This window comes from Syzygium oleosum, unplaced genomic scaffold, assembly GCF_021117445.2.
Source record: "Syzygium oleosum isolate NSW1041296 unplaced genomic scaffold, Sole_v2.1 Sole_v2.17, whole genome shotgun sequence".
In the NCBI taxonomy this organism is placed as follows: Eukaryota; Viridiplantae; Streptophyta; class Magnoliopsida; order Myrtales; family Myrtaceae; genus Syzygium; species Syzygium oleosum.
The window spans coordinates 4,873,307-4,894,154 of record NW_026607501.1 but is presented as its reverse complement, the minus strand read 5'-3'; the positions used below and the strand labels follow the sequence as shown (position 1 = coordinate 4,894,154).

General features: G+C 41.8%; 2 protein-coding genes and 2 pseudogenes across 2 annotated transcripts; 3 read left to right on the top strand and 1 right to left on the bottom strand.

Annotated features, from left to right (window-relative positions):
* Nucleotides 1–4,768: 4,768 nt before the first annotated feature.
* Nucleotides 4,769–5,806, top strand: LOC115676572 (uncharacterized; annotated as a pseudogene).
* Nucleotides 5,545–8,059, top strand: LOC115676540 (hexosyltransferase GAUT11-like; annotated as a pseudogene).
* A 28-nt stretch (nucleotides 8,060–8,087) lies between these two features.
* On the bottom strand, nucleotides 8,088–11,165 carry LOC115676541 (isoaspartyl peptidase/L-asparaginase 1). Its single transcript, XM_030599493.2, has 4 exons — nucleotides 10,932–11,165; nucleotides 9,759–9,992; nucleotides 9,259–9,345; nucleotides 8,088–8,831 (listed from the first exon to the last, which is right to left on the bottom strand). Exons 1-4 carry the CDS (start codon nucleotides 11,091–11,093, stop codon nucleotides 8,352–8,354), a joined length of 963 nt encoding a protein of 320 aa, XP_030455353.1. The 5' UTR covers nucleotides 11,094–11,165; the 3' UTR covers nucleotides 8,088–8,351.
* A 4,373-nt stretch (nucleotides 11,166–15,538) lies between these two features.
* Nucleotides 15,539–17,095, top strand: LOC115676765 (protein BREAKING OF ASYMMETRY IN THE STOMATAL LINEAGE-like). Its single transcript, XM_030599751.2, has 4 exons — nucleotides 15,539–16,046; nucleotides 16,299–16,412; nucleotides 16,565–16,662; nucleotides 16,809–17,095. The coding sequence occupies exons 1-4, from the start codon at nucleotides 15,588–15,590 to the stop codon at nucleotides 16,924–16,926; spliced, it is 789 nt and encodes a 262-aa protein (XP_030455611.2). The 5' UTR covers nucleotides 15,539–15,587; the 3' UTR covers nucleotides 16,927–17,095.
* The last annotated feature ends 3,753 nt before the right edge of the window (nucleotides 17,096–20,848 follow it).

The following is a 20,848-nucleotide window of genomic DNA, read 5'->3' as shown; positions in this document are numbered from 1 at the left end:
CGAGCGCCACCACCACCACCACTGCACTAGCCAAGCACCGCCGCCGCCGCCGCCACCACATGCACCACCATCTGCATTAGCACCAAGCACCACTACCTTCTTGTGCAAGTCCTGCACCAGCACCAAGTACCACCAGCATCAAGCCTTGCATCAGCCAAGCACTACCTCCACCATCACCAACTCAATCACCACCAGCACCACCATATAACTCCTAGTGCAAGGCCTGGACCAGCACTACGCACCACCATCACTAGCACAACCACCACCACCATTTGCACCACCTGCACCAGCACAATTACCACCACCTACACAACCATAACCTGCACCACCTGTACCAACACAACCACCACCAACTGCACCACTTGTACCAGCACAATCACCTACACCAGCAGAACTACCACACCAGCAGCACAACTAGCACAACCAATAGCAAAATATGGAAATTTCAAAAGCATAGACAAAATAAACATCGGTCTATTAAAATTAAACTTAGTCTTTACATTTGATCAATATGAATAACCAACTAAAACATCCACATCCAGGGGATGACTTCTCACCAAACAAAAATATTCAACTAACTGAACACCTAACAATACCAATCCCATAAGTCAATATGCACAACCTCCCAACAAAAAATAAAAACTACCATATTTAGCACCCTTTTATTAGTCAATACGCACAACCCACCGTTCATTTTCCTTTAAATGGAGTTTTGACTTGATTCATGGTCCTTACACTCTTTTGCACTCTCTCTAACTGGACGTGTAAGTTCTTCAATTGGCTTCCTGTCCCATGTGTCTTCTTTTTAGCAGCAGCCATTTTCTTTGTAGGCCGTGTCATTTGATGAGAGCTCTCCATAAGATCATTGTTGGTGCCAGGATCGGTTGGTTGAGATGGAACTGATGGTGGGTTCTTTGTCGGTGGCTGTTTTGGAGCTGCACCTGATGTCTTCTTCTTTGAAGCACTAGTCTTTGGTGCCGTCCCCCTTATCTTTCGACCTATCGCTTGACTTCCTCTTTTAGGTGCAACCGTTGACTCTTGAGTTGCGCCACTTTGAGATATAAGCACTTTCGAACTTCTCCCAGGCTACAACAACATAACAATATTGTCAATAAAAAGAAATACCATAAATAAATTAAATTCATGATTCCTACAAAACTTACATTCAAAATAGTCATTCTAGTACGCTTATATGTAAAAAGGCAATAATCATATTGCCTTATCCTTTTCCCAACAGTTCCTCTTGTTCGCAGTGGTACCTCACTTTCAGCAACTTGTGCAGTTGGTCTTCTTCTCACTTAAGAAAGACATAACAAAGTTAAACTTTAGCCCATAAAATAACACAAACACAAATTGTACAAACTTACGGGATATCTTTTCCTCATTTGTTCAACAGTCGACTCCGTGGTTGGCCTTATATCTAGCCCTACAACAGTTCATTATGTTGGTCCTTCGGCTAACCCAGCACCTGGCTCTATAGCAAGCCCTTTAGTTGGCCTATGGCCTAGCCCTGCATCAGCCCCTATATATGGTTGTTGTTGTTGCTGCTGCTGCTTCTTATTCTTCAATTCCCTCTGCTTTTGCCTTGACTGTCCAAGTTCATTATCATCATCGTCACTTAGGAAATTTACATTTGCCAAAACTTCATCGTTCGATTCACTAGATAGAGCAACTTTCCAATCTAATCTAATCAATTCTTCATCAAGTATGTCTTCACTAGAAACTTGGGGACATCTCCCCGTTTGCTCAACTCTCTCTATATGACTTGCCTCCCTCTTCGGACTCTGTTGTTCGCCTTTGTCCCCAACTTGGTTACTAGGTTGAATAAATTCTCCTACTTCTCCTATTTTAGTGCTTTCATCATCTTCATCATCACTGTAATACTTAACATAGACTTTAGCTTCCTCGCCATGAAGATAATGGCAAATAATATCCTTAACACCATTATCATCAGTGAAAAATCTTAAACCGTCCTTCAAGCTCTTTTCAGGAACACAATAATGCAATTTATGTACTTTGCATCGCAAATAATGCACTATATCCCTCATGAATTCAATTTATGATGACCTCCTTACATCGAAGAAGATAGTACCTTCATTTCCACCAGCATATCCTTGGTGGCAATAACAAATTCCCCACCATAGCAAACAATGATGGCTACAACATTATCCCCCGTGCCGACGCTACACCCAAGGAAAAAAATAATTAGCTTTCGAGACTACAATGCACAAAAGCCAACAACTTCACATAGAGGTCCCCGTAACCACATTTAAAACAACTTCAATAGCTGTCCTTTAGAAGAAACAAAGCGACACCGAATTGTCTAAACAAATTGAGGTCCCCACCCACAATCGCAACATCACTACTGATAATGTGATTAAATAAGTTAATGACCCCATGGCTGTGCAAGCTGATACTGTGATCAAGCAATTCGATGTGATTAATTAACATCATTATGATTAAATAAATTGAGGTCCCCACAGCTGCAAGTACTAAGGGTCTGCAAAGGAATTGGGAACCACCCTGACCGCTCGGAACCGGACCAAACCGGCCCAGAATCGACGGTTTCCGATTCCAATTTACTAAAACCGATAAATACCGGTCCGATTTGCGGTTCTAGGCATGGAACCGCCCACCCAAACCATACTGGTAATATATATAAATATATAATTTTTAAGAAAAATTTCCAACCAAAAAAAGAAAGAAAAAATCTTAAGAAAAATTAAAGCCCTAAAATCCCTAATCTAAAGCTCAATGCCCATCAACTAAGTGCCTGTCTTATCTCACTCTCGCTTTATCTGAGTCGTCTCTCTATCTCTCACTCATGATCTCGACTCTCAAGCTCAATGTCCATCGACTCTCAACTTCCATCAACTCACGATCGCACCTCTGATCGTTCATCACCTCCCGCTCTCACTCTCAGTCACCTCCATTTGCATAAAGCTTGGTGGGACCGGTTCCATGGACTCACTCGGGAATCGGACCGGACCGACAGTCCAGTTCCTAGGTGAATCCATGGAACTAATGGGCAGTTCTCGGTTCCAATTTTTCGGAACCGGTCCTCAGTGGGCGGTTCCCAGTTTCATGGTGGGGACTGCCCACCCGGACCACGCTCACCCCTAGCAAGTACCATCGTCCCCATGAAAGAAAGTGATATTGCGATTAAAGAAATTGAGTGCACCCACAATCACAACCTAACTTTTTCCTAACCCCTAAATTTGCCTTTCAAGCCCTAATTTTGCTGTCAGATCCCTAATTTTTGCCTTAGAGCACTAATTTTCCAGTAACTGAGCCAGGGAGAGAAGATCACAAATCTGAGTTATAGAGAAGCGATGGCAAGCGACGACGAGGACGAAGCGAGCGACGATGAGTGATGGTGATGCCAACAACAATGTCGACGACAATCGGTTTGAGATAACAAAATGAAAGCCATGCGACGTCGTCCAGGAGAGGGAGAGGACACGGCGTCGTTTTGATGCAATCCGCCACGTAGGAGCGTGCGACGTTGTTTTGGACGTCCACATGGAGAAATTTTTTTCAATGATATTTCACCTCATCATAAATTTATAATTATAAAGGCCACGTAATTAATTTGGCCGGAATTTCTCGTCATTGACACTTAAGTGATTATTTTTTATCCGATTTGATACTTAAGTGAGCTGGCGAAAACTTTTAGCAGTAAAATGAGCGTCGTAAACAACTGTTGGCACTTCTTGTATCCTTCCCCCGTTCTTTCATCAATCTGAGATGTCTTGAGACACTTTCAAGATCACGTGTTCAAGTCCACCTTCGTAGAGGTTCGATAGTCCAACTGAAGGATTGAAACTCTGCCTCCAAACACCATTCGTTTAATTGTAACGCCATGATTCGATCGAACATGGGCACGTTCTCGACCAGTTGAACCGGGTCGATACCCATCTTTGACTGGCTCAACCTCCTAATGATCCACATAGGAGCAACAGGACTCGATCGAATCGGTAACAGGACAAGGTTTTATGGGCCGATCCAAGTTCACTATATTTGAACCCATTTTGGGTCGTCTAGTCTCTCCTCCATCAGACTCTGTGCCTCTCTCCACACTCTGGCCCAACAAGATCCAATTTCAAATGATAACTGAATTTCAAATTTGCGCATCTCTCCAGAGAACTTTATTTCTCCATTTAATGGCGACTCAAAAGCTCTTAAGAAAGAACTAAATGTTCCTAATTCCTTTTATGCATGTATGCACATCGCGGAAAAATGACTTTTCAATATCTGATATCTAATTAGAAAAATCCTAGAGAATTGAAAAAAAGTGATAAGGCAATCGAATTTTTGCATATCGAGAAACGCAAATCGCAACTTCGATTTTCACTTTGGTGAAATATCTCGAGATTAGTCATCATGAAAAGTACTTTCCGTGAACCAACTCGTTGGGGGTGACGATACGCAGTCGACCCGGTTGCAACGCATGTATGGACACAATGCATAGAAACCTTGTTAATGAGACATTGATTACGCAACGGTCACTAGAGACAGTTCATCTTTCATTGCTTTTCTTTCCTTTTCTTGCTTTCACCACAAGATTTGATATAATAAATACAGCCTGAATTCATTGCAAATTCTTCTATTCATTTCCATTATTTCAAAATTCAAAAGATCCGCACATTTCCCTCTCTCTCATCGTCATTAATCCCATCCCACCATTCTTCTCTCTCTCACATCGCCATAATCATTCAAAGAGATTCTGCCCAGAAACACGAAGCCAACGTACCGTTCAGTCCAATCCATGGATGATGAGAGTCACGAGAGTTGCGAGATTGCATGCAAGACAGACAGACACACTGGGCCTCATGTCGCTTCTGGGCTTTCATATATATGTCTGTGTGTGATCATGAAGCTTTCATGGTTTTGACTTACAGAAGTTTTCTCTCGTTTTCGAGGAAGATGGAGAAGAAGAAGAAGACTGACATGGGTGTTGATGAGAGAGACGAGAGCAGAAGCAGCACGACCGTGAAGAAGAGATCGTGTGATGCTATGGCCAAGATCAGAAGCGATGATGCAACGGTGATGGCCAAGAAGACTAGTAGGAAAATTCTTCCCGAGGATGAAGACTACATAGTGTTCTGTTTCAGAGAGGGTGGCGCATTCGATGTCATCAAGGATAACCACGACAAGTCATCGGCATCGGTGTCAGTGTCGGCTCAGCTTGATGGTGCAAACTTGACTGCTCCAAGACCTGTCATCCGAGAGATCAGTACAGCGCCCCTCCAAGTTTAAGTTACAATAAATGACGCGAGTTATTCTATAATATTTGGCATAGGCCGATGTTATGAAAATGGTCGTCCCCATAACATGATTGCATCAAACGTATGTTCCATTGTCGCCCGTGTGATTTAGATAGAGTACGTACATCATGAGAGATCGAAGTCTTTCAAATTTTTCCATTCGGGAAGTTGGCTAATATCAATCTTATTTTCTCTTGATCTTCTCGACCGTAGCTTGATCACGGCAAGATTGAAACAGTAAGGAATGAAGTCATCAAGAATACTTAGTCTAAAGATGAAGGGAATGGATTGAGAGGCGACGGGGAATGTGTAAGCTCGAATAAGAAGGTCGAGTTCATAAACCCTAGAAGTTGATGAACTCTTGATCTTATAAGCGACATATTCCCATGCATTTGCGTCTTCTCTCATTTGCCTTCCTCTTTTAAATGATCTTATAGGACAAGAAAGAAGGAAGCAACATCCGAAAGGAGATGACCGAACGAACAGACTCCATTAAATTAGACGGTAGTGGCCGCGGCTCTTTCTCCCTCCCCGTGTAAGACTCAATCATCATTCTTGAAATGTCGTACTTCTACGAGTGCGATTCGATGGTTGTGATAGCGCCCCGGTCCATTTGACCTAGTTCGTGGATCAAATGAATTGTGAACATTTGTGTAATGGAGCGTCGATCATGAAATGAGAGGAGAGCCTGTCACGTTAGATGAGGCGGAGCCAATCATTAAAAGCCTATCTTCTTTAATTTTTAAGGCACAAGATGCGCACTACGACATAGCAACCACAGTAACAACAATGAAAGCCCATATTCAAGCCCTTGAAGAGCGTGCAAATGCAGCTATAGTGAAGAGCACAGTATTTGGACAACTGGCAGCGGAAGCATTACCAAAAACCCTCCATTGCCTAAATGTGAAACTCACCGTTGATTGGATCAGGAACCCATCGCTGTAACAACTCACGGAAGAGACTAGATATTCTCCTCGGCTTGTCGACAACAATCTGTATCACTTCTGCATATTCTCTGATAATTTGCTGGCGACATCTGTAGTTGTTAATTCTACTGTCTCTAATGTGGATCATCCTCAACAGCTTGTCTTTCATGCTGTAACGAACGGAATAAGTTATGGAGCGATGCAGGCATGGTTTCACCGTAATGACTTCAAAGGAGCGACCATAGAAGTGCAGAATATCGAGGAGTTTACTTGGCTGAATGCTTCTTTTGCTCCTATCATGAAACAGCTGTCAGATGCAGATGCTGAGCCGAAGGTGTGGAACCAAAAGTATCTGTCTTTACTAGATCACCTCCGGTTTTACATCCCTGATATCTACCCGCAGTTGGAGAAGGTGGTTTTTCTTGAAGATGATGTTGTCGTCCAGAAGGAATTGACGCCGCTGTTTTCGTTGGAATTGCGTGGAAATGTTAATGGAGCAGTGGAGACGTGCCTGGAGGCATTTCATCGCTACTACGGGTATCTTAATTTTTCGAGTCCGGTCATAAGCTCCAAGTTTGATCTTCAAGCATGTGGGTGGGCATTCGGAATGAATGTTTTGATCTGATTGTGTGGAGGAAAGCAAATGTTACGTCTTGGTATCGATATTGACAACAGCAAAACACAGATGGGACGCTGTGTAAGCTTGGCACGCTTCCACCTGGCCTTTTAGCCTTTTATGGACTCACAGAGCCACTTGATCGACGATGGCATGTGCTGGGTTTGGGCTATGACATGAACATCGATAGTCGTCTAATAGAGAGAGCAGCTGTCATTCACTTCAATGGCTATATGAAGCCGTGGCTCAAGTTGGGCATCGGCAGGTATAAGCCTCTGTGGGAAAGGTATGTGAATGCAAGTCATCCGTATCTCCAAAACCGTGTCACAGCATGAAATGTTCTGCCTCTTGACTGTCGGTAGCTCACGCAATGACCGACACTTTCGTCTAGCTGCTACAGCTCTAACATAGGGTTACAAGCAGAAAATTTTGAATGTTGTTAGGAGGTTCTCTTTTCTTCTTTTTCCCCAATTATATCTCAAATTATTAGGATTATTCTTACAGAGGATAAAGTGAAATTCATTATTATATGAGGCTTCAAATTTTTCTGGTGGAATCTTTTGTTACCCTTCTAGAAGTATAGAATTATCCTTTTTCCCCCTTTCAATAGCGGATTTTGTAATAATCTCATCTCATTTTAAGAGGGAATGGGAAAGTTACTGGTTGTCTTGCCATGCTCGGCTGGTCTGCGGAGGCCTATTTTGTGACGATTTATATTGAATAAGCAATTAACTGACGATGGTTTTCCGATAGTTATGCTGGCATTTTGCTCGCCTTTGCTGCGTATTGAAGCTCAACTTATTTTCATATCTGCTGTCAAAGATTTCTGTGATCTGAGATGTATGATACATGCAGAAGATTTGGTAACTACAAATTATTGGTGGAAACTACATGAAGCTGTTGGATGATCACGTGTGCGCAGTACGACTGCTTTCATAAGTTGTTTAAGGATCATTTTTTTTTAATCATGACCGTCTTTCATCTCTTCTGGACAACATAGGGAAACGCATTTGCGGATGACCATAGGCTGCTGCTTGCTTGGTGTCACGATCCGGTGGTTCTCTTGACAAAAAGACCAACTTTAAACAAAAATAACAGAAGGCTCATTTTGCAGTAAAATCTGATAATCCGGAATACATTGGTTCTGAGACATTTCAAACTTCAGGATCAAAGCTTTTTTTTATTTTTTCCACCAAACAAGGATCAAGCTTGTGCAAGTAAAAGTAATACAGTGATAGAAACCTTAGCAAGGCGATGCAAAAGATCAAGTTGCTGATAGATCTGCAAAGGTACTTTGACTATGTTACTGCAAAAGGAAATGAGGATTTTAAGGACGAGGAATAGAGTCGAAAGCCGATCTTTCATCCCAACAGCCACCACAATGGCAGTAAATATCCTAGTCCTAGAAACAACACTTGAACATCGACAACTTATGGGAAGTTGAACAATCTTTACAGCACGTTTCTTTTACAACTGCCATAAATAGTAGGAGCATTTGACTGATGGTGAAGACAAGATGTTGCCCGAAACAACTAAACCATTTTACTCTTTTGTTGAAGGCCATATTGCAATTTCTGAGTACCCATCCTCGGTAGCACATGCTCGGAACATCCCGGTCGTATTAAATGGCATGGTGACTTCTCCCGTTGCAGAAACTGCGACGAGGCCAACTTTCCCCTTCGGAACCCTCTCTTTCACAACGCAGGCAGCTGCTTCTTCCAGGGAGAGTCCTTTGAACTCCATGATTGCGGCCACATCCCTAGCAACGGTTCCACGTATTATAGCTTCTCCTTTGCCCGTAGCAGATACTGCACATAGACTGTTGGCATAAGTCCCCGCCCCTATGATGGGCGTGTCTCCTATCCTTCCGACCATCTTGTTGACTAAACCTCCAGTAGAAGTTGCCGCAGCTAAATTCCCATCATTATCTACAGCGACGCATCCCACGGTACCAATTTGGCTGTCACCATCAGTAGTGGCTGCGTCCTTCTCATTCTTTTGCATGGGTTGGGTATAATCAATCTGCGGTTATATGACAGAAATGTGAGCACAGAATCAAATTCCAACTTAGGTTATCTAGTGATTCTTGAACCAAACAAGCAAGAAAAACAAGTTTTTCATGGCCCAGCAGAGAATATTTGCGGTTTCACATGCCCTATGCCATTCAGCATATATTTTGCTCTGGCGTTAAAGGATCTGATACTTTAGCCACCACAAAATGTATAAGTGGAGGAAGTCATTTTTCATGACTGTTGTCCTCTGCATACAGGAAGTAAACTCTTTCGCCTATCTCTCTGAACTTAGTGTGATCAATAATTGGGTTCTTGAGATTTAGCACTAACCTAAAAATTGGCTGATTATTGGGAAACAATAGAAAATAGGGCATTTATAAACGATTGAAGATGTGAAATCCAATTTGCAGTCACAGAAATTCAAACGAGGGAAATACCTGCACTCTGTTTGCTTCTTTGGCCTGTTTTAGCCTTTCAATGTTCTCTGGAGTGATAAAATGAGATGCATCAAGAGTTTCTACACCCTGGCATATTTGAGAAGTCAACAAAGATTAAAAATTCCACCAAACACAAGATTAGAAGCTAAAACAATTGTAAAACAAGAAAACTGGAAGGGCAATTCTGTCAGAGGTTCGAATGCATTGTGTAATGCAACATGTGTATGTGTTTACATAAGTTCAGAATTGGGAAGGAAGCCAAAGAGACGCATAATCCTTATATCTTTGAAGAAGTGATTTAGCAAGCTAAAATGGCCTGATTGAACTAGAGAGGTTGAATCGATGAGCAATATCTAGCGAAATATGAAAACACAGCCAAGAAAGAAAAGGTCTGTCTTTGTCTTCTGATCACCAATTAAGTTCCAGAGACTACAGAAATGCTAGAGTATATCAAACCTCCTTCACTTAAGAAGAGTGACTGGGTAAGACTTTTAACTCACATGTTCCCTCGCAAATGCTTCTGCCCCATCAAATCCCAGGTATATATGAGGAGTTCGTTCCATGACTAGTCGTGCCAAAGATATGGCGTTGACAACAGTGGTGAGCCCTGAAACAGCTCCACACTTCGTTGTGTTCCCATCCATGATGCAGGCCTCCATTTCAACAGTGCCATCGTTGGTTAAGACCGACCCTCTGCCTGCATTGAAGTGAGGATTGTTTTCCAACTCACGGACCTGGTTATCCCCAAACACGGTAAGGGTACAACCAAATTCTTAGAGAAGGAATAGGCTCACGTAGAAAAACAGTAGCCACACATCATAGGTAAAATTCAAAGAGCATAATTCACATTTCAAGCAAGTCATTATTGATGTAACCTGCAGGGAAAATGTCTTAGACTTTCAAAACACCGGCAGGCATAAACCCAGCAACTTTTGGTTCTCCCTCTTTGTTTCTTATTCCAAAATCTGTTTAACCTCCTGCAATTGTGTATTGATGTTTTTGAGCACTAATCTCTAACAAGACCGAAATTCTTCTACGGAAAATTTCCCTTCAACAAGGGCGAAATACTTTAGGCTAGGATGTTCTTGACATGGTTCCAGGTTTATTGAATGTCCTAGAAGAGACACTAGAGCCCAAGATGAAGCAAGCCATGCTTGTGTTCATTATATAAAACAGAGTTATAAAGTACAAACCAAACATCCTGATCTCAACACTAAAGCTAGACAACTCAAACTGCTAAGCTAATGCCTCACTCCCCTTCTTCTTGATACGACTTAAATCATCACTACCCAATTTGATGTACTAAATCTTCTCGTCACAGGAAGATCTAGTGTCACCAGGAGAGAGAGAGAGAGAGAGAGAGAGAGAGCACACGGACACATGCATAAGTTCAAAGTTCAGTACGATGTTAAACTGCGGATCATTCATTTGCCCGGGACTACGTTGCTATGAACACCATCATAAACCCAAAAAACAACAAAAATATAAACAAGAACAAAGAAACCAGATGGGTCATTTGAAATCTACAAGCACAACTCTCCAATCAGCTCAAAAAGATAACTTTTTTTCCGGGTTTTTTCTTTTACCCACGAACTAAAAGAACTTAGTTGTTAACCCATCGCGAAACACGTAAGAGCGATGCTTACAGAGAAACCTAGCGCAAATCAAATTACCACGAGCTCGACGACGTCCAGCGGCGATTTCTTGGACTTGAGAGCGTCGACGCCGAGCTGGAGGCAGTGGCGGAGGCAGGCCTCCCGCGGGAGGCGGCGCTCGGGCGGCAGGGACAGCGGGATATTCCCTGCTCCTCCGTGCAGTGCTATCGCCCACCCCATTCGCCGCCGCCACCTCCCCACCTCCCTCCTTCTCTCCCTCTCTCTCTCTCTCTCTCTGCAACGCCCGTGTGCGTCTGTCAGGAGCGAGTACCCAATGAGTCACGATCAGCACCCACCTTAAATACTCACTACTGACACTGACAGACACTGCCAAAGGAAAAGGAAGAAGAAAACGACAACCTTATTCGCATAAAAGAAAAATTAGAACCGTATTTGTCCTCGCCATCGCCATGATTGGTCGGCAGCCCCTGTTCAAATGATCTCTTTTGTGCAGTTGCCATTTTATGCATGGAGTCCGTAATTAAGAACAAAAATATCGTGAATCAATCTATGACATTATGACCCTTTTATTGTAATTGAGTATGAAGGAGGTGCGATTGCATTGTACATGCCGTGAATCCATCTGACTGCCTCTATTCCTCTCCTCAGGCCCTTTTGGCACTGTTACGTAACACCGCCCCTTGCTTGGGCCCTGTTGGCTAAGTCCAGTTTGTGATATAAATAAGAATTCGCATTTGATCCAAAAAAAAAAATTTGATAGGGAGTGAATACAAGATGGGATTACTTTATCTTGACAAAAAGTCTTACTATATAAGACGCGAACCCGTATGTTTGGCAGGAAACAGTTTTCAGAAAATTATTTTTTGACATTCGATTATTTGAATGATGGAAAACTAATTGATGTACGAAAATAAGAAAATTACCAAAAAAAGTTTCAAACATATTGTATTTGTGTCGATCCTGTCGTAAAAATTTCAATTCGGTCAATTTAATCCTAAATCTTTTGACAATTTATTTGGCCGATTTTGGTTTAAAATCGCCACAGTAGATATTGGTCGTCATACGTGCCATTACCGACAATAGCGTAGATAATTTTTTAATAATATTTTTTGTCCTATTTCCCCTTTTCTTTTCTTTTTCCTGTTTTTTTACTTCTTTCTCTCTTACTTCCCTCCGCCGGTCCATGGCCTTGATGTTTGCTGGTGGAGGTCACCAGCCACAAGCGAGGGCTGGGACACCATCATCGGCCACATTTGAGGGCTCGCAACTCCTCACCCATATCTGGTGAGGTCTGCGAAACCCTCACCCAATGCTAGTGGCAGACACCAACCTCATTTAAAAAAAATAAAATGGATATGTTCGCTAGAAATCCTAAAACTTGTCATCAAAGTGCAATTGAGTCCTAAAATTTGCAAAAAGTGCAATCGAGTCCTAAAACTTATCAAATTGGTTCAATCGAGTCCTAAAGTTAACACCGTCCAATTTGACTAACGGAAAATACTGACGTGGCTTTTTTATTATTATTTTATATCATACGTGGCAATGACGTGACTTTTTTATCTTTATATTAATATTAATTTTATTTTAATTAAATTTATAATTAAAAAAAGGAGGAAGAGGAGGACAGTCGGGGAGAGAGGGCTTGCCCTCCCCGCCGCTGCCCCACCATCGCCGGGAGGGGCTGGCAAGGATGAAGGAACAGCAGGCAGGGGTCGCCGAGCCCCGGCCAGGGGCCGGCGGCCCTCACCGACGGCAAGCGAGGGCCTATAAGCCCTCCCCCAGATCTGGCAAGGGTCGTCGGCCCTCACCTAGACCTGGCCGAGGGTCGCCAGCGACAGCCGACCCTCACCAGATCTGGGGGAGGGCCGCCACTGGAGACCCTCAGCCAAGTCTGGGTGAGAGCTGGCGACCCTCCCCCAGATATGGGCAAGGGTCGCTGGCCCTAGCCGGGGCCCGGCGACCTCGCCAGCCGTCTCCCCACCCTTGCTGGCCCCTCGCAGAGATGGTGGGGCGGCGGGGAGGGTAAGCCCGCCCACCCCGCCTATCCTCTTCCTTTTTTTTCTTTTTTGTTATTTTATCTTTTTTAAAATTTTAATTTAAATAAAAATAGTATTAAAAATCAAATTTTGGCCAAAACGACGTCGTTTTAGCTACGTCATCGCCACACATGAGAAATAAAATATTAAAATAAGCCACGTTAGCGCCACGTCAGTATTTTCCGTTAATAAATTTGACGGTGTTAACTTTAGGACTCATTTGAATCAATTTGACAAGTTTTAAGATTTGATTGCACTTTTTGCAAGTTTTAGGACTCAATTGCACTTTGATGACAAGTTTTAGGACTTCTAGTGAACATATCCCAAAATAAAAAGAAAGAAAAGAAAAGGGAAAAAATTCAAAAATAAAAAATAAAAATTGCAAAAATTGTCTACGTCAGCACTGGTCATGCTACGTAGGATGGTCGGCATCCATGTCGGCGATTTCTGGCCAAAATTGATCGAATAGACTTCATTGACAAATTGTTAAAAGGTTTAAGGTTAGATTGATCAAATTGAAAGATTTAAAATTGAATTTATACAAGTGCAATAGGTTTAGGACTTTTTTGACAATTATCCTGACTAAAATAACAAACTTAAATTAGGAGAAAACGACCTCCCTTTCTGGCAAGAAGGAAAACACTTTCCCTAAACCATCAAATAAATGGAAACTAACCTTTTTTTCCTTGAAAATGATTTTCATGAAAAATATATTCTTTTATCTTGAAATTTTTTGAGAAACAAACGTATCAACGTTTTTGAACATCAATTAGTTTTCCGTCATCCAAATATCGAAAAGTTAAAAAAAATTAACCAAAAAATTTAATTTGAGGACGTATGGATTAAAACAAACTGGTCTATGCCGACTGCTCCTTTTGGATTTATCCCATGATTGAATTCTTTGAAAGAGAAAAACAGAGATTGCAGTGTGAGAACAACATATTATTTAAACTTATCATGATTGCCGGCCAAAATTCATTTTTCAAGAAAGCAAGACCGCCAAAAAAGGAAAAATAAAAAACATGGACTTTTTTCAACGATTGCACAATTGGTTGAACGTTTTCAGTCGATTCAAATCCCACCAATAGTGTGCAAATGCTCTAAATCCGGGGCACATGCATAAGCAAAAGGTCTTAACTTAACCAACTTATTGGATTTGTGGGGTGTTTGATGAGATTTCAGATCGTCCAATCTCAATGTCCGTATCTTAATTGATTAAAAAAATAGACTTTATTATTAACCTTTTTCATGTCCTTCTAGGATGGCATAAACAAAGACTTTGCCACGCACCCACGTGCAACTTGAGGACTCTTTGTTTGATTCGGTATTGGTAGAAGAACTTATCTACTAAACTTTTTTCATGTCCTTTTTCTTTTGTTCTTTTACAATTGGGAACAGATTCCATTCGATAAGTTAGGTGAGAAGAGGGTCGTTTTTTTTCTTTCTTAATGATTTGTTAACCACCAAGCTCATGATACGACGGGAGAGATAATGTTTTGGAAATCGTATCGATGACCACACCGAACGAGCGGGCTCATTCTCGATTTCAACTTGTTCGACCGATTGAACCGGCCCTATTCGTATCACCAAGAGCACGAAAATGGTTAATATATGGTGCAAATTCGACCGGTTGGTTGGTATATTCTTTCATCGATCTGAGATGTCTTGAGACGCTGTCAAGTTCGCGTGTTCAGAGTTCACCTTTGTAGCAGTCCAACGATCCGACTGAGGGATTGAACCTCCTCCTTGGAACACCGTTCATTTAATTTAACACCATGATTTGATCGAACGTGGCACATATTCAAATGGTTGAACCGGGTTGACACCTGTCTTTTTCTGGTTCGACCTCCTGATGATCAACATAGGAGCCACGGGAACTGGTCGAACCGGTGACAAGGTGAGGTTTTATCGGCCGATCCAAGTTCACTATATTGAATCCGTTTTTGGGCCGTCCGTTGTCTCCCTCATCAGACTGCGTGCCTCTCTCCACACTCTAACCCATAAAGATTAAATTTCAAATGATAACTGAATTTTGAATTTGTGCATCTCTCTAGTGAACTTTATTTCTCCGTTTAATGGCGACTTGAAAACCCTTAAGAAAGAACTAAATGTTCCCATTTCTTTTATGCATGTACGCGCAACGCGAAAAATTGATGGTTCAATATATGATATCTAATTAGAAAAACCCTTGAGAATTGAAAAAAAGTGATAAGGTAATCAAAATTTTGCATATCGAAAAACGTGAAACGTCGATTTTCACTTTGGTGAAATATCTCAAGATTAGTTATCATGAAAAGTACTTCCCACAAAGCATCTGGTACGGGCGACGATATGTAGTCGACCGGTTGCGACTTATGTATGTATACAATGCATAGAAACGTTGTTCATGAGACATTGATTATGCAACGGTCACTAGAGACAGTTCATCTTTCACTGCCTTTCTTTCCTTTTCTTTGCTTTCACCACAAGGTTTGATATAATAAATACAGCCTGAATTCATTGCAAATTCCTCTATTCATTTCCACTATTTCAAAATTCAAAATATCTGCGCATTTCCCTCTCTCTCGCCGTCATTAATCCCATCCCACCATTATTCTCTCTCTCACATCGCCATCCTCATTCAAGGAGATTTCGCGCAGAAACGCAAAGCCAACGTACCGTTCAGTCCAATCCATGGATGATGAGAGTCACGAGAGTTGCGAGATTGCATGCAAGACAGACAGACACACTGGGCCTCATGTCTCTTTTGCTATGTATATATATATGTATATGTGATCATGAAGCTTTCATGGTTTTGACTTACAGAAGTTTTCCCTCGTTTTCGAGGAAGAAAGAGAAGAAGAATACGACTGAGATGGGTGTTGATGAGAGAGACGAGAGCAGAAGCAGCACGACCGTGAAGAAGAGATCGTGTGATGCTATGGCCAAGATCAGAAGCGATGGTGCAACGGTGATGACCAAGAAGACTAGTAGGAAAATTCTTCCCGAGGATGAAGACTACATAGTGTTCTGTTTCAGAGAGGATGGCGCATTCGATGTCATCAAGGATAACCACGACAAGTCGTCGGCATCGATGTCGGTGTCGGCTCAGCTTGATGGCGCAAACTTGACTGCTCCAAGGCCCGTCATCCGAGAGGTCAGTACAGCGCCCCTCCAAGTTTATTCCAAAAGTTTAAGTTACAATAAATGACGCAAGTTATTATACTTGGCATAGGCCGATGTTATGAAAATGGTCGTCCCCATAACATGATTGCATCAAACGTACATTCCATTGTCGCCCGTGTGATTTAGATAGAGTACGTACGTCATGAAAGATCTAAGTCTTTCAAATTTTTCCATTCGGGAAGTCTATATCTATCTTATTTTTTCTTGATCTTCTCGACAGCAGCTTGATCACAGTGAGAGGGAAACAGTAAGGAACGAAGTCGTCAAGAATACTCGGTCTAAAGATGAAGGGAATGGATCGAGAGGCGATGAGGAATGCGTAAGCTCGAATAAGAAGGTCGAGTTCATAAACCCTAGAAGTTGATCAACTCTTGATCTTATAAGCGACGTATTCCCATGCATTTGCGTGTTCTCTCGCATTGGAACCGTACGTGTTATCATACTACATGAGCTCACTCATTTGCCTTCCTCTTTTAAATGATCTTACAGGACAAGAAAGAAGGAAGCAACATCCGAAAGGAGACGACGGAACGAACAGACTCCATTAAATCAGACGGTAGCGGCCGCGGCTCTTTCTCCTTCCCCGTGTAAGCCTCGATCGTCGTTCTTGAAATGTCATACTTCTCCATGTAACTCGATGGTTGTGATAGCGCCCGGTCCATCTGACCTAGCTCATGGATCAAGTGACTTGTGAACATTTGTGTAATGGAGTGTTGATCATGAAATGATGCAGATTAAGGTGGGAATGGATGGGAAGTCCAGTGCAAATGCCAAAGCCAGAGGGGAAGGGACTGCCATACTTGAAGAAGCAAAGAGTTCCACGAGTCCGCTTTCAGTGCTGTAGATTTTGAGAAGTCGGCCTTTCGTTTCAATTATTTTTTTTTTCAATTTTCCTTTTTCTTTGTTTTGTTTTTGTTTTTCATTCGGAATTTAGGAGAATTATTAGAAATACTTGTTGGTGTACGAACTTATTCAAGCAAGGGTTACATTGAAATCTCGAGCAAGCTCTATCTTAATGTCTCTCTCCGTCTCTATAGTATTTGGAAATCAAACGGTATATTTTCAATAATGATTCTTTTTCTATGAACCTTGTGATCATTACTCCAAAGTTACTAACTCGATAATAGAACTTATTATCAATAAGTTACTAACATGTGTTGAGAGAAATTATTGTCCTTTCAAGTAAAAAGATGGTAATGTGTAGGGGTAATCGGTTCCCAAATGAATTGGTTCATGACCTAGAACGGGGAACCGAATCTATAACTCCCGATTCTAAAATTTTGGAGACACGAACCGGTCCGCTTTTTGTTTCATGAGAAATGATTTTTTTTTATAGAAAACGAAAGTTGCAGTATTTTACTACAAAAACATATGTTGGTCAAGTAAATATATTGTTGTTTCTTCATTTGAAGCACCTAATTCCAAAAAAAAAGTATAAACTTTACCTTGAGCGACAATTCTGACCCAAACTTTTTTTGTCTCATAAAAAATCGCCAATTTTCACATTAATCCCAAATCTGGCCCGAACAATTTGAAAAATTCACATCATGGGGGCAGATTTGGGACTCGAGTAAAAGTTGGTGTTTTTTAACCAGACAAAAAAAGGTTCGGGCCAGAATAATCATTCAAGGTAAAAAAAAAAAATTTTAAATTAGCCCCATTGAAGACATGTTCGACTTTCTATTAGGAGTGTGCAAAGAAACTCGGAACCGCTCGAACCGCCTAAAACCGGATCAGACCGGTCTAGAACCAACGGTTCCCATGGGGACCGGTCTGGTTCCCGGTTCCATTTTACTAGAACCGGTAAGTACTAGTCCGGTTCCCGATTCCATGTGCGGACCCGCCCACCTGCCCACCCGGACCGGACTGGTATATATATATTAAAAAAAAAACTGTTGTTTGGAAAATCATATTGAGAGACATAGTCCTCACACGTTGAAAGGTAAATATAATGACAATCTCCCACTTCAATGTTTGAATTGAGGAGGCATAAGTACCTGCCAGTATGGCATTATCGCTCGCATCCAGCCGGTGATGAACACGACACTGTTTTAGATATCATCTCAATAACACAGGTAAATGTAGGGGGCCCTTTCCTCACAAGAATGTCTTCTGCACTTTCCATTTCCTTGCTTCCTCGTCACCTAAAGGAAAATTTTCGGGCTTCGTGCAATTTCGTAGGGATTGAGGATCGGTCTTATGGACCCATCCGATGAACCAACGGACGATTTCCGATTTCAATTTTTTGGAGCCGATCCTTAGTAGGCGGTTTCCAGTTCTAGGGTGGAAACCGCCCATCCGGACCATGCTCACCCCTACTTTCTATGGATGCAAAAGTTTTTTTTTCACTAAAAGAAGTTTTAAAATTGGTTCGGAACCGGTTTAACACTGGAACAGGACTAGTTGAACCAATTTGGAACCAAATTAAGCCGGTTCCCAATTTGAACCGGCAGTTCTGACCTTTAAACTGGGAACCGAACTTGTGCTCCCTAGAATGGGCCTCGAATCGGTCGGTCCAAGCCGGTTCGGTCCGGTTTCTGGGGTGAATTGGACCCAGTGCACACCCCTAGTGAATGGGGGCTTCATGGGCTTCATTTCATCGCTTTAAGCCAAAGTCGAATGCCATTAAGGCAAGCTGAAGCCCAAATATGAATGGACTGTGAATTCCTGAATTTGCAAGACGAAAGTACTAACGAGAAGGAAGCCGAAAGAGAGCGATGGAATGAAGAGAGAGACTAAAAGAGAAGGGAAAGAAGACATCTTTGGTCTCCACAGTCACAAAACTTTACTGATATAAATCAAATATTGATCCAAGAAAATTAATCCTGGCTTACACATGACCATTTGAGAAAGCACGGCCGGTGCTTTCAGCATCAATGAAGCTGGTCCTCCTTTTCGGTTTCTCTGTTTCGTTTCTTCAGAACCCATGTCCTAATTGATTATGCTATATTGGAAGGTTAATGACCTAGTATTGGATAGCTCAATCTGCACTTTTCATTGAAGAGCCTTGCTCAACAAAGGGACTGCATTTAGATTGTTGATCTGTCATGCTCAGAAAGTGTCCAGCTCTGTGGTGAATGCAGGAGGGTTTCTTGGAGGACCTCGTACAATCAAATCTGTAACAACTGTGCTCAAGAACAATGGACCAATAAGAGCCAATTAAGTTTCATGAGCTTTTATGAGAACCCAACTGCAGTAAAAGGGGCAAAGAAAGAACATGTCCACAAGCATATTTGAAGATGTTTCAGCTGATTTTGCTGATGTTTAGAATAGAAAGAGCTGGTCATGCGATCCAAATCTTCGCCCAGAAAATTTTCGGTCACATTTCAATTCACTTAAACTATTTTACTCCATTCTCCACAGCTCGTTCCTCGTTGTCTTTCTTTGTGCCAATCAACTTCTCGCCCTTCCCCAACCTTTTTTTTAGATTGAGGCCGGTGGCCTGTGGACAATCTCGTATTGGAGGAATCTTTTTCATGATACCAAATTCATTTGTTTATCTCTGTGGACAAGGGTAAGTTTCTGAGCTGATCATGTCGGTGTCTCGTGTACTCATACTTACATCGTCTTCTTGATTTTTCTATGGTAAGATAGAGATGACAAACTACTGCGGCATTTTTCTTTTTCTTTTTTTGTTTTGCTTGTTAAGTCCATTTCAGGTTCTTCATTATAGCTCTTTTCTGTTTCCACTTTCATCTAAGACAGAATAAACATCTTCAGATTAACTGATTGGTTTTAATCAGCAGTCCATCGTACTTTGTAGATCTCTCTTTGCTCTTTGTTAGTGGTCTGCCCTAAGAATCAATCAAGGTTGATACTCTAATATTAGTTGTGGATTAGGTTGTGTCGGAAAACCGATCTTCACTATACTTAGGTAGTCATAATGTGTTGCTAGAGACCGCTTATGACTTGTGGGCCAAAAGAGTTTTGGGCACACTGCTAATGTTTAGTGAATCTACAAGGTCGCACACAATAGCGAACGGACTTAATATTGTCTATGCGCCTTGATCACTTAAGAAGTGGATTTTAATTTATTCTCCTATTTAAATTATCTATGCGGTCGTACGCGTTATGAGATAACGATTAAACGTACGATTGAATGGTGGACGGTTTGGTGGGCCCAAATAGCCCGGCCCACTCCTTTTAATTCCGCTAGATAATGAGGCTGTATAAATAGATAGAGAATCGTTCTCTGTCTAGGGTTTTTCGATAGAGTATCGAAAATCAAAAGGCGTTCAAGAAAAGGAACTTCAAGATCTTTCGCTAGCACGTGGATCGTTGGAGAATTCCGTTCGTGTGTGTGGATACCGGTAGAGGCGCAACACTTGGGGCGCTCATCCAGACACAATCAGTTGCTGATTTCTCTTTGATCTGCAAAAGGTACGTATCGAAATTCCTTTTCGATTTCAATATACGCATGGATCCTGTCTAGGGTTCTATATTCCGCTGCGTTGTTACTGTTGATGAACCCTACACATCGTACTTTGTAGATCTCTCTTTGCTCTTTGTTAGGTTGTCATGCAAATCAATTTCCTTTCTGGCGATGATCATGTATCTAGCAAGAGCCTACCTGCTTGAAGGGTCATGCGCTATTTATTGTTACGAGTACTCATTCCCATATGGGTGACATCTATTCTAAAGTGTAAAGAGACCCTTCTGGTTCATGACAATGGTCTTACCTTTGTAAGTTCACACGCCGAAAGATGAGAAAAGTACGAAACTTGGTTATAGAAAGGGAAAGAAAAGGTCTTGACATTATGGCATTGGAAGGAT

Bases quoted from the DNA above. Each gene is read 5' to 3' on its own strand.
- LOC115676541 (XM_030599493.2), bottom strand. From the start codon at position 11,093: ATGGGGTGGGCGATAGCACTGCACGGAGGAGCAGGGAATATCCCGCTG. The intron at 9,346-9,758 runs GTGAGTTAAAAG...CAAATATGCCAG, and splicing joins AAGCATTTGCGAGGGAACAT to GGTGTAGAAACTCTTGATGC. The intron at 8,832-9,258 runs GTATTTCCCTCG...ATATAACCGCAG, and splicing joins AAGAAGCAAACAGAGTGCAG to ATTGATTATACCCAACCCAT.
- LOC115676765 (XM_030599751.2), top strand. From the start codon at position 15,588: ATGATGAGAGTCACGAGAGTTGCGAGATTGCATGCAAGACAGACAGAC. The intron at 16,047-16,298 runs GTCAGTACAGCG...TCTCGACAGCAG, and splicing joins CAAGGCCCGTCATCCGAGAG to CTTGATCACAGTGAGAGGGA. The intron at 16,413-16,564 runs GTCGAGTTCATA...ATGATCTTACAG, and splicing joins GCGTAAGCTCGAATAAGAAG to GACAAGAAAGAAGGAAGCAA.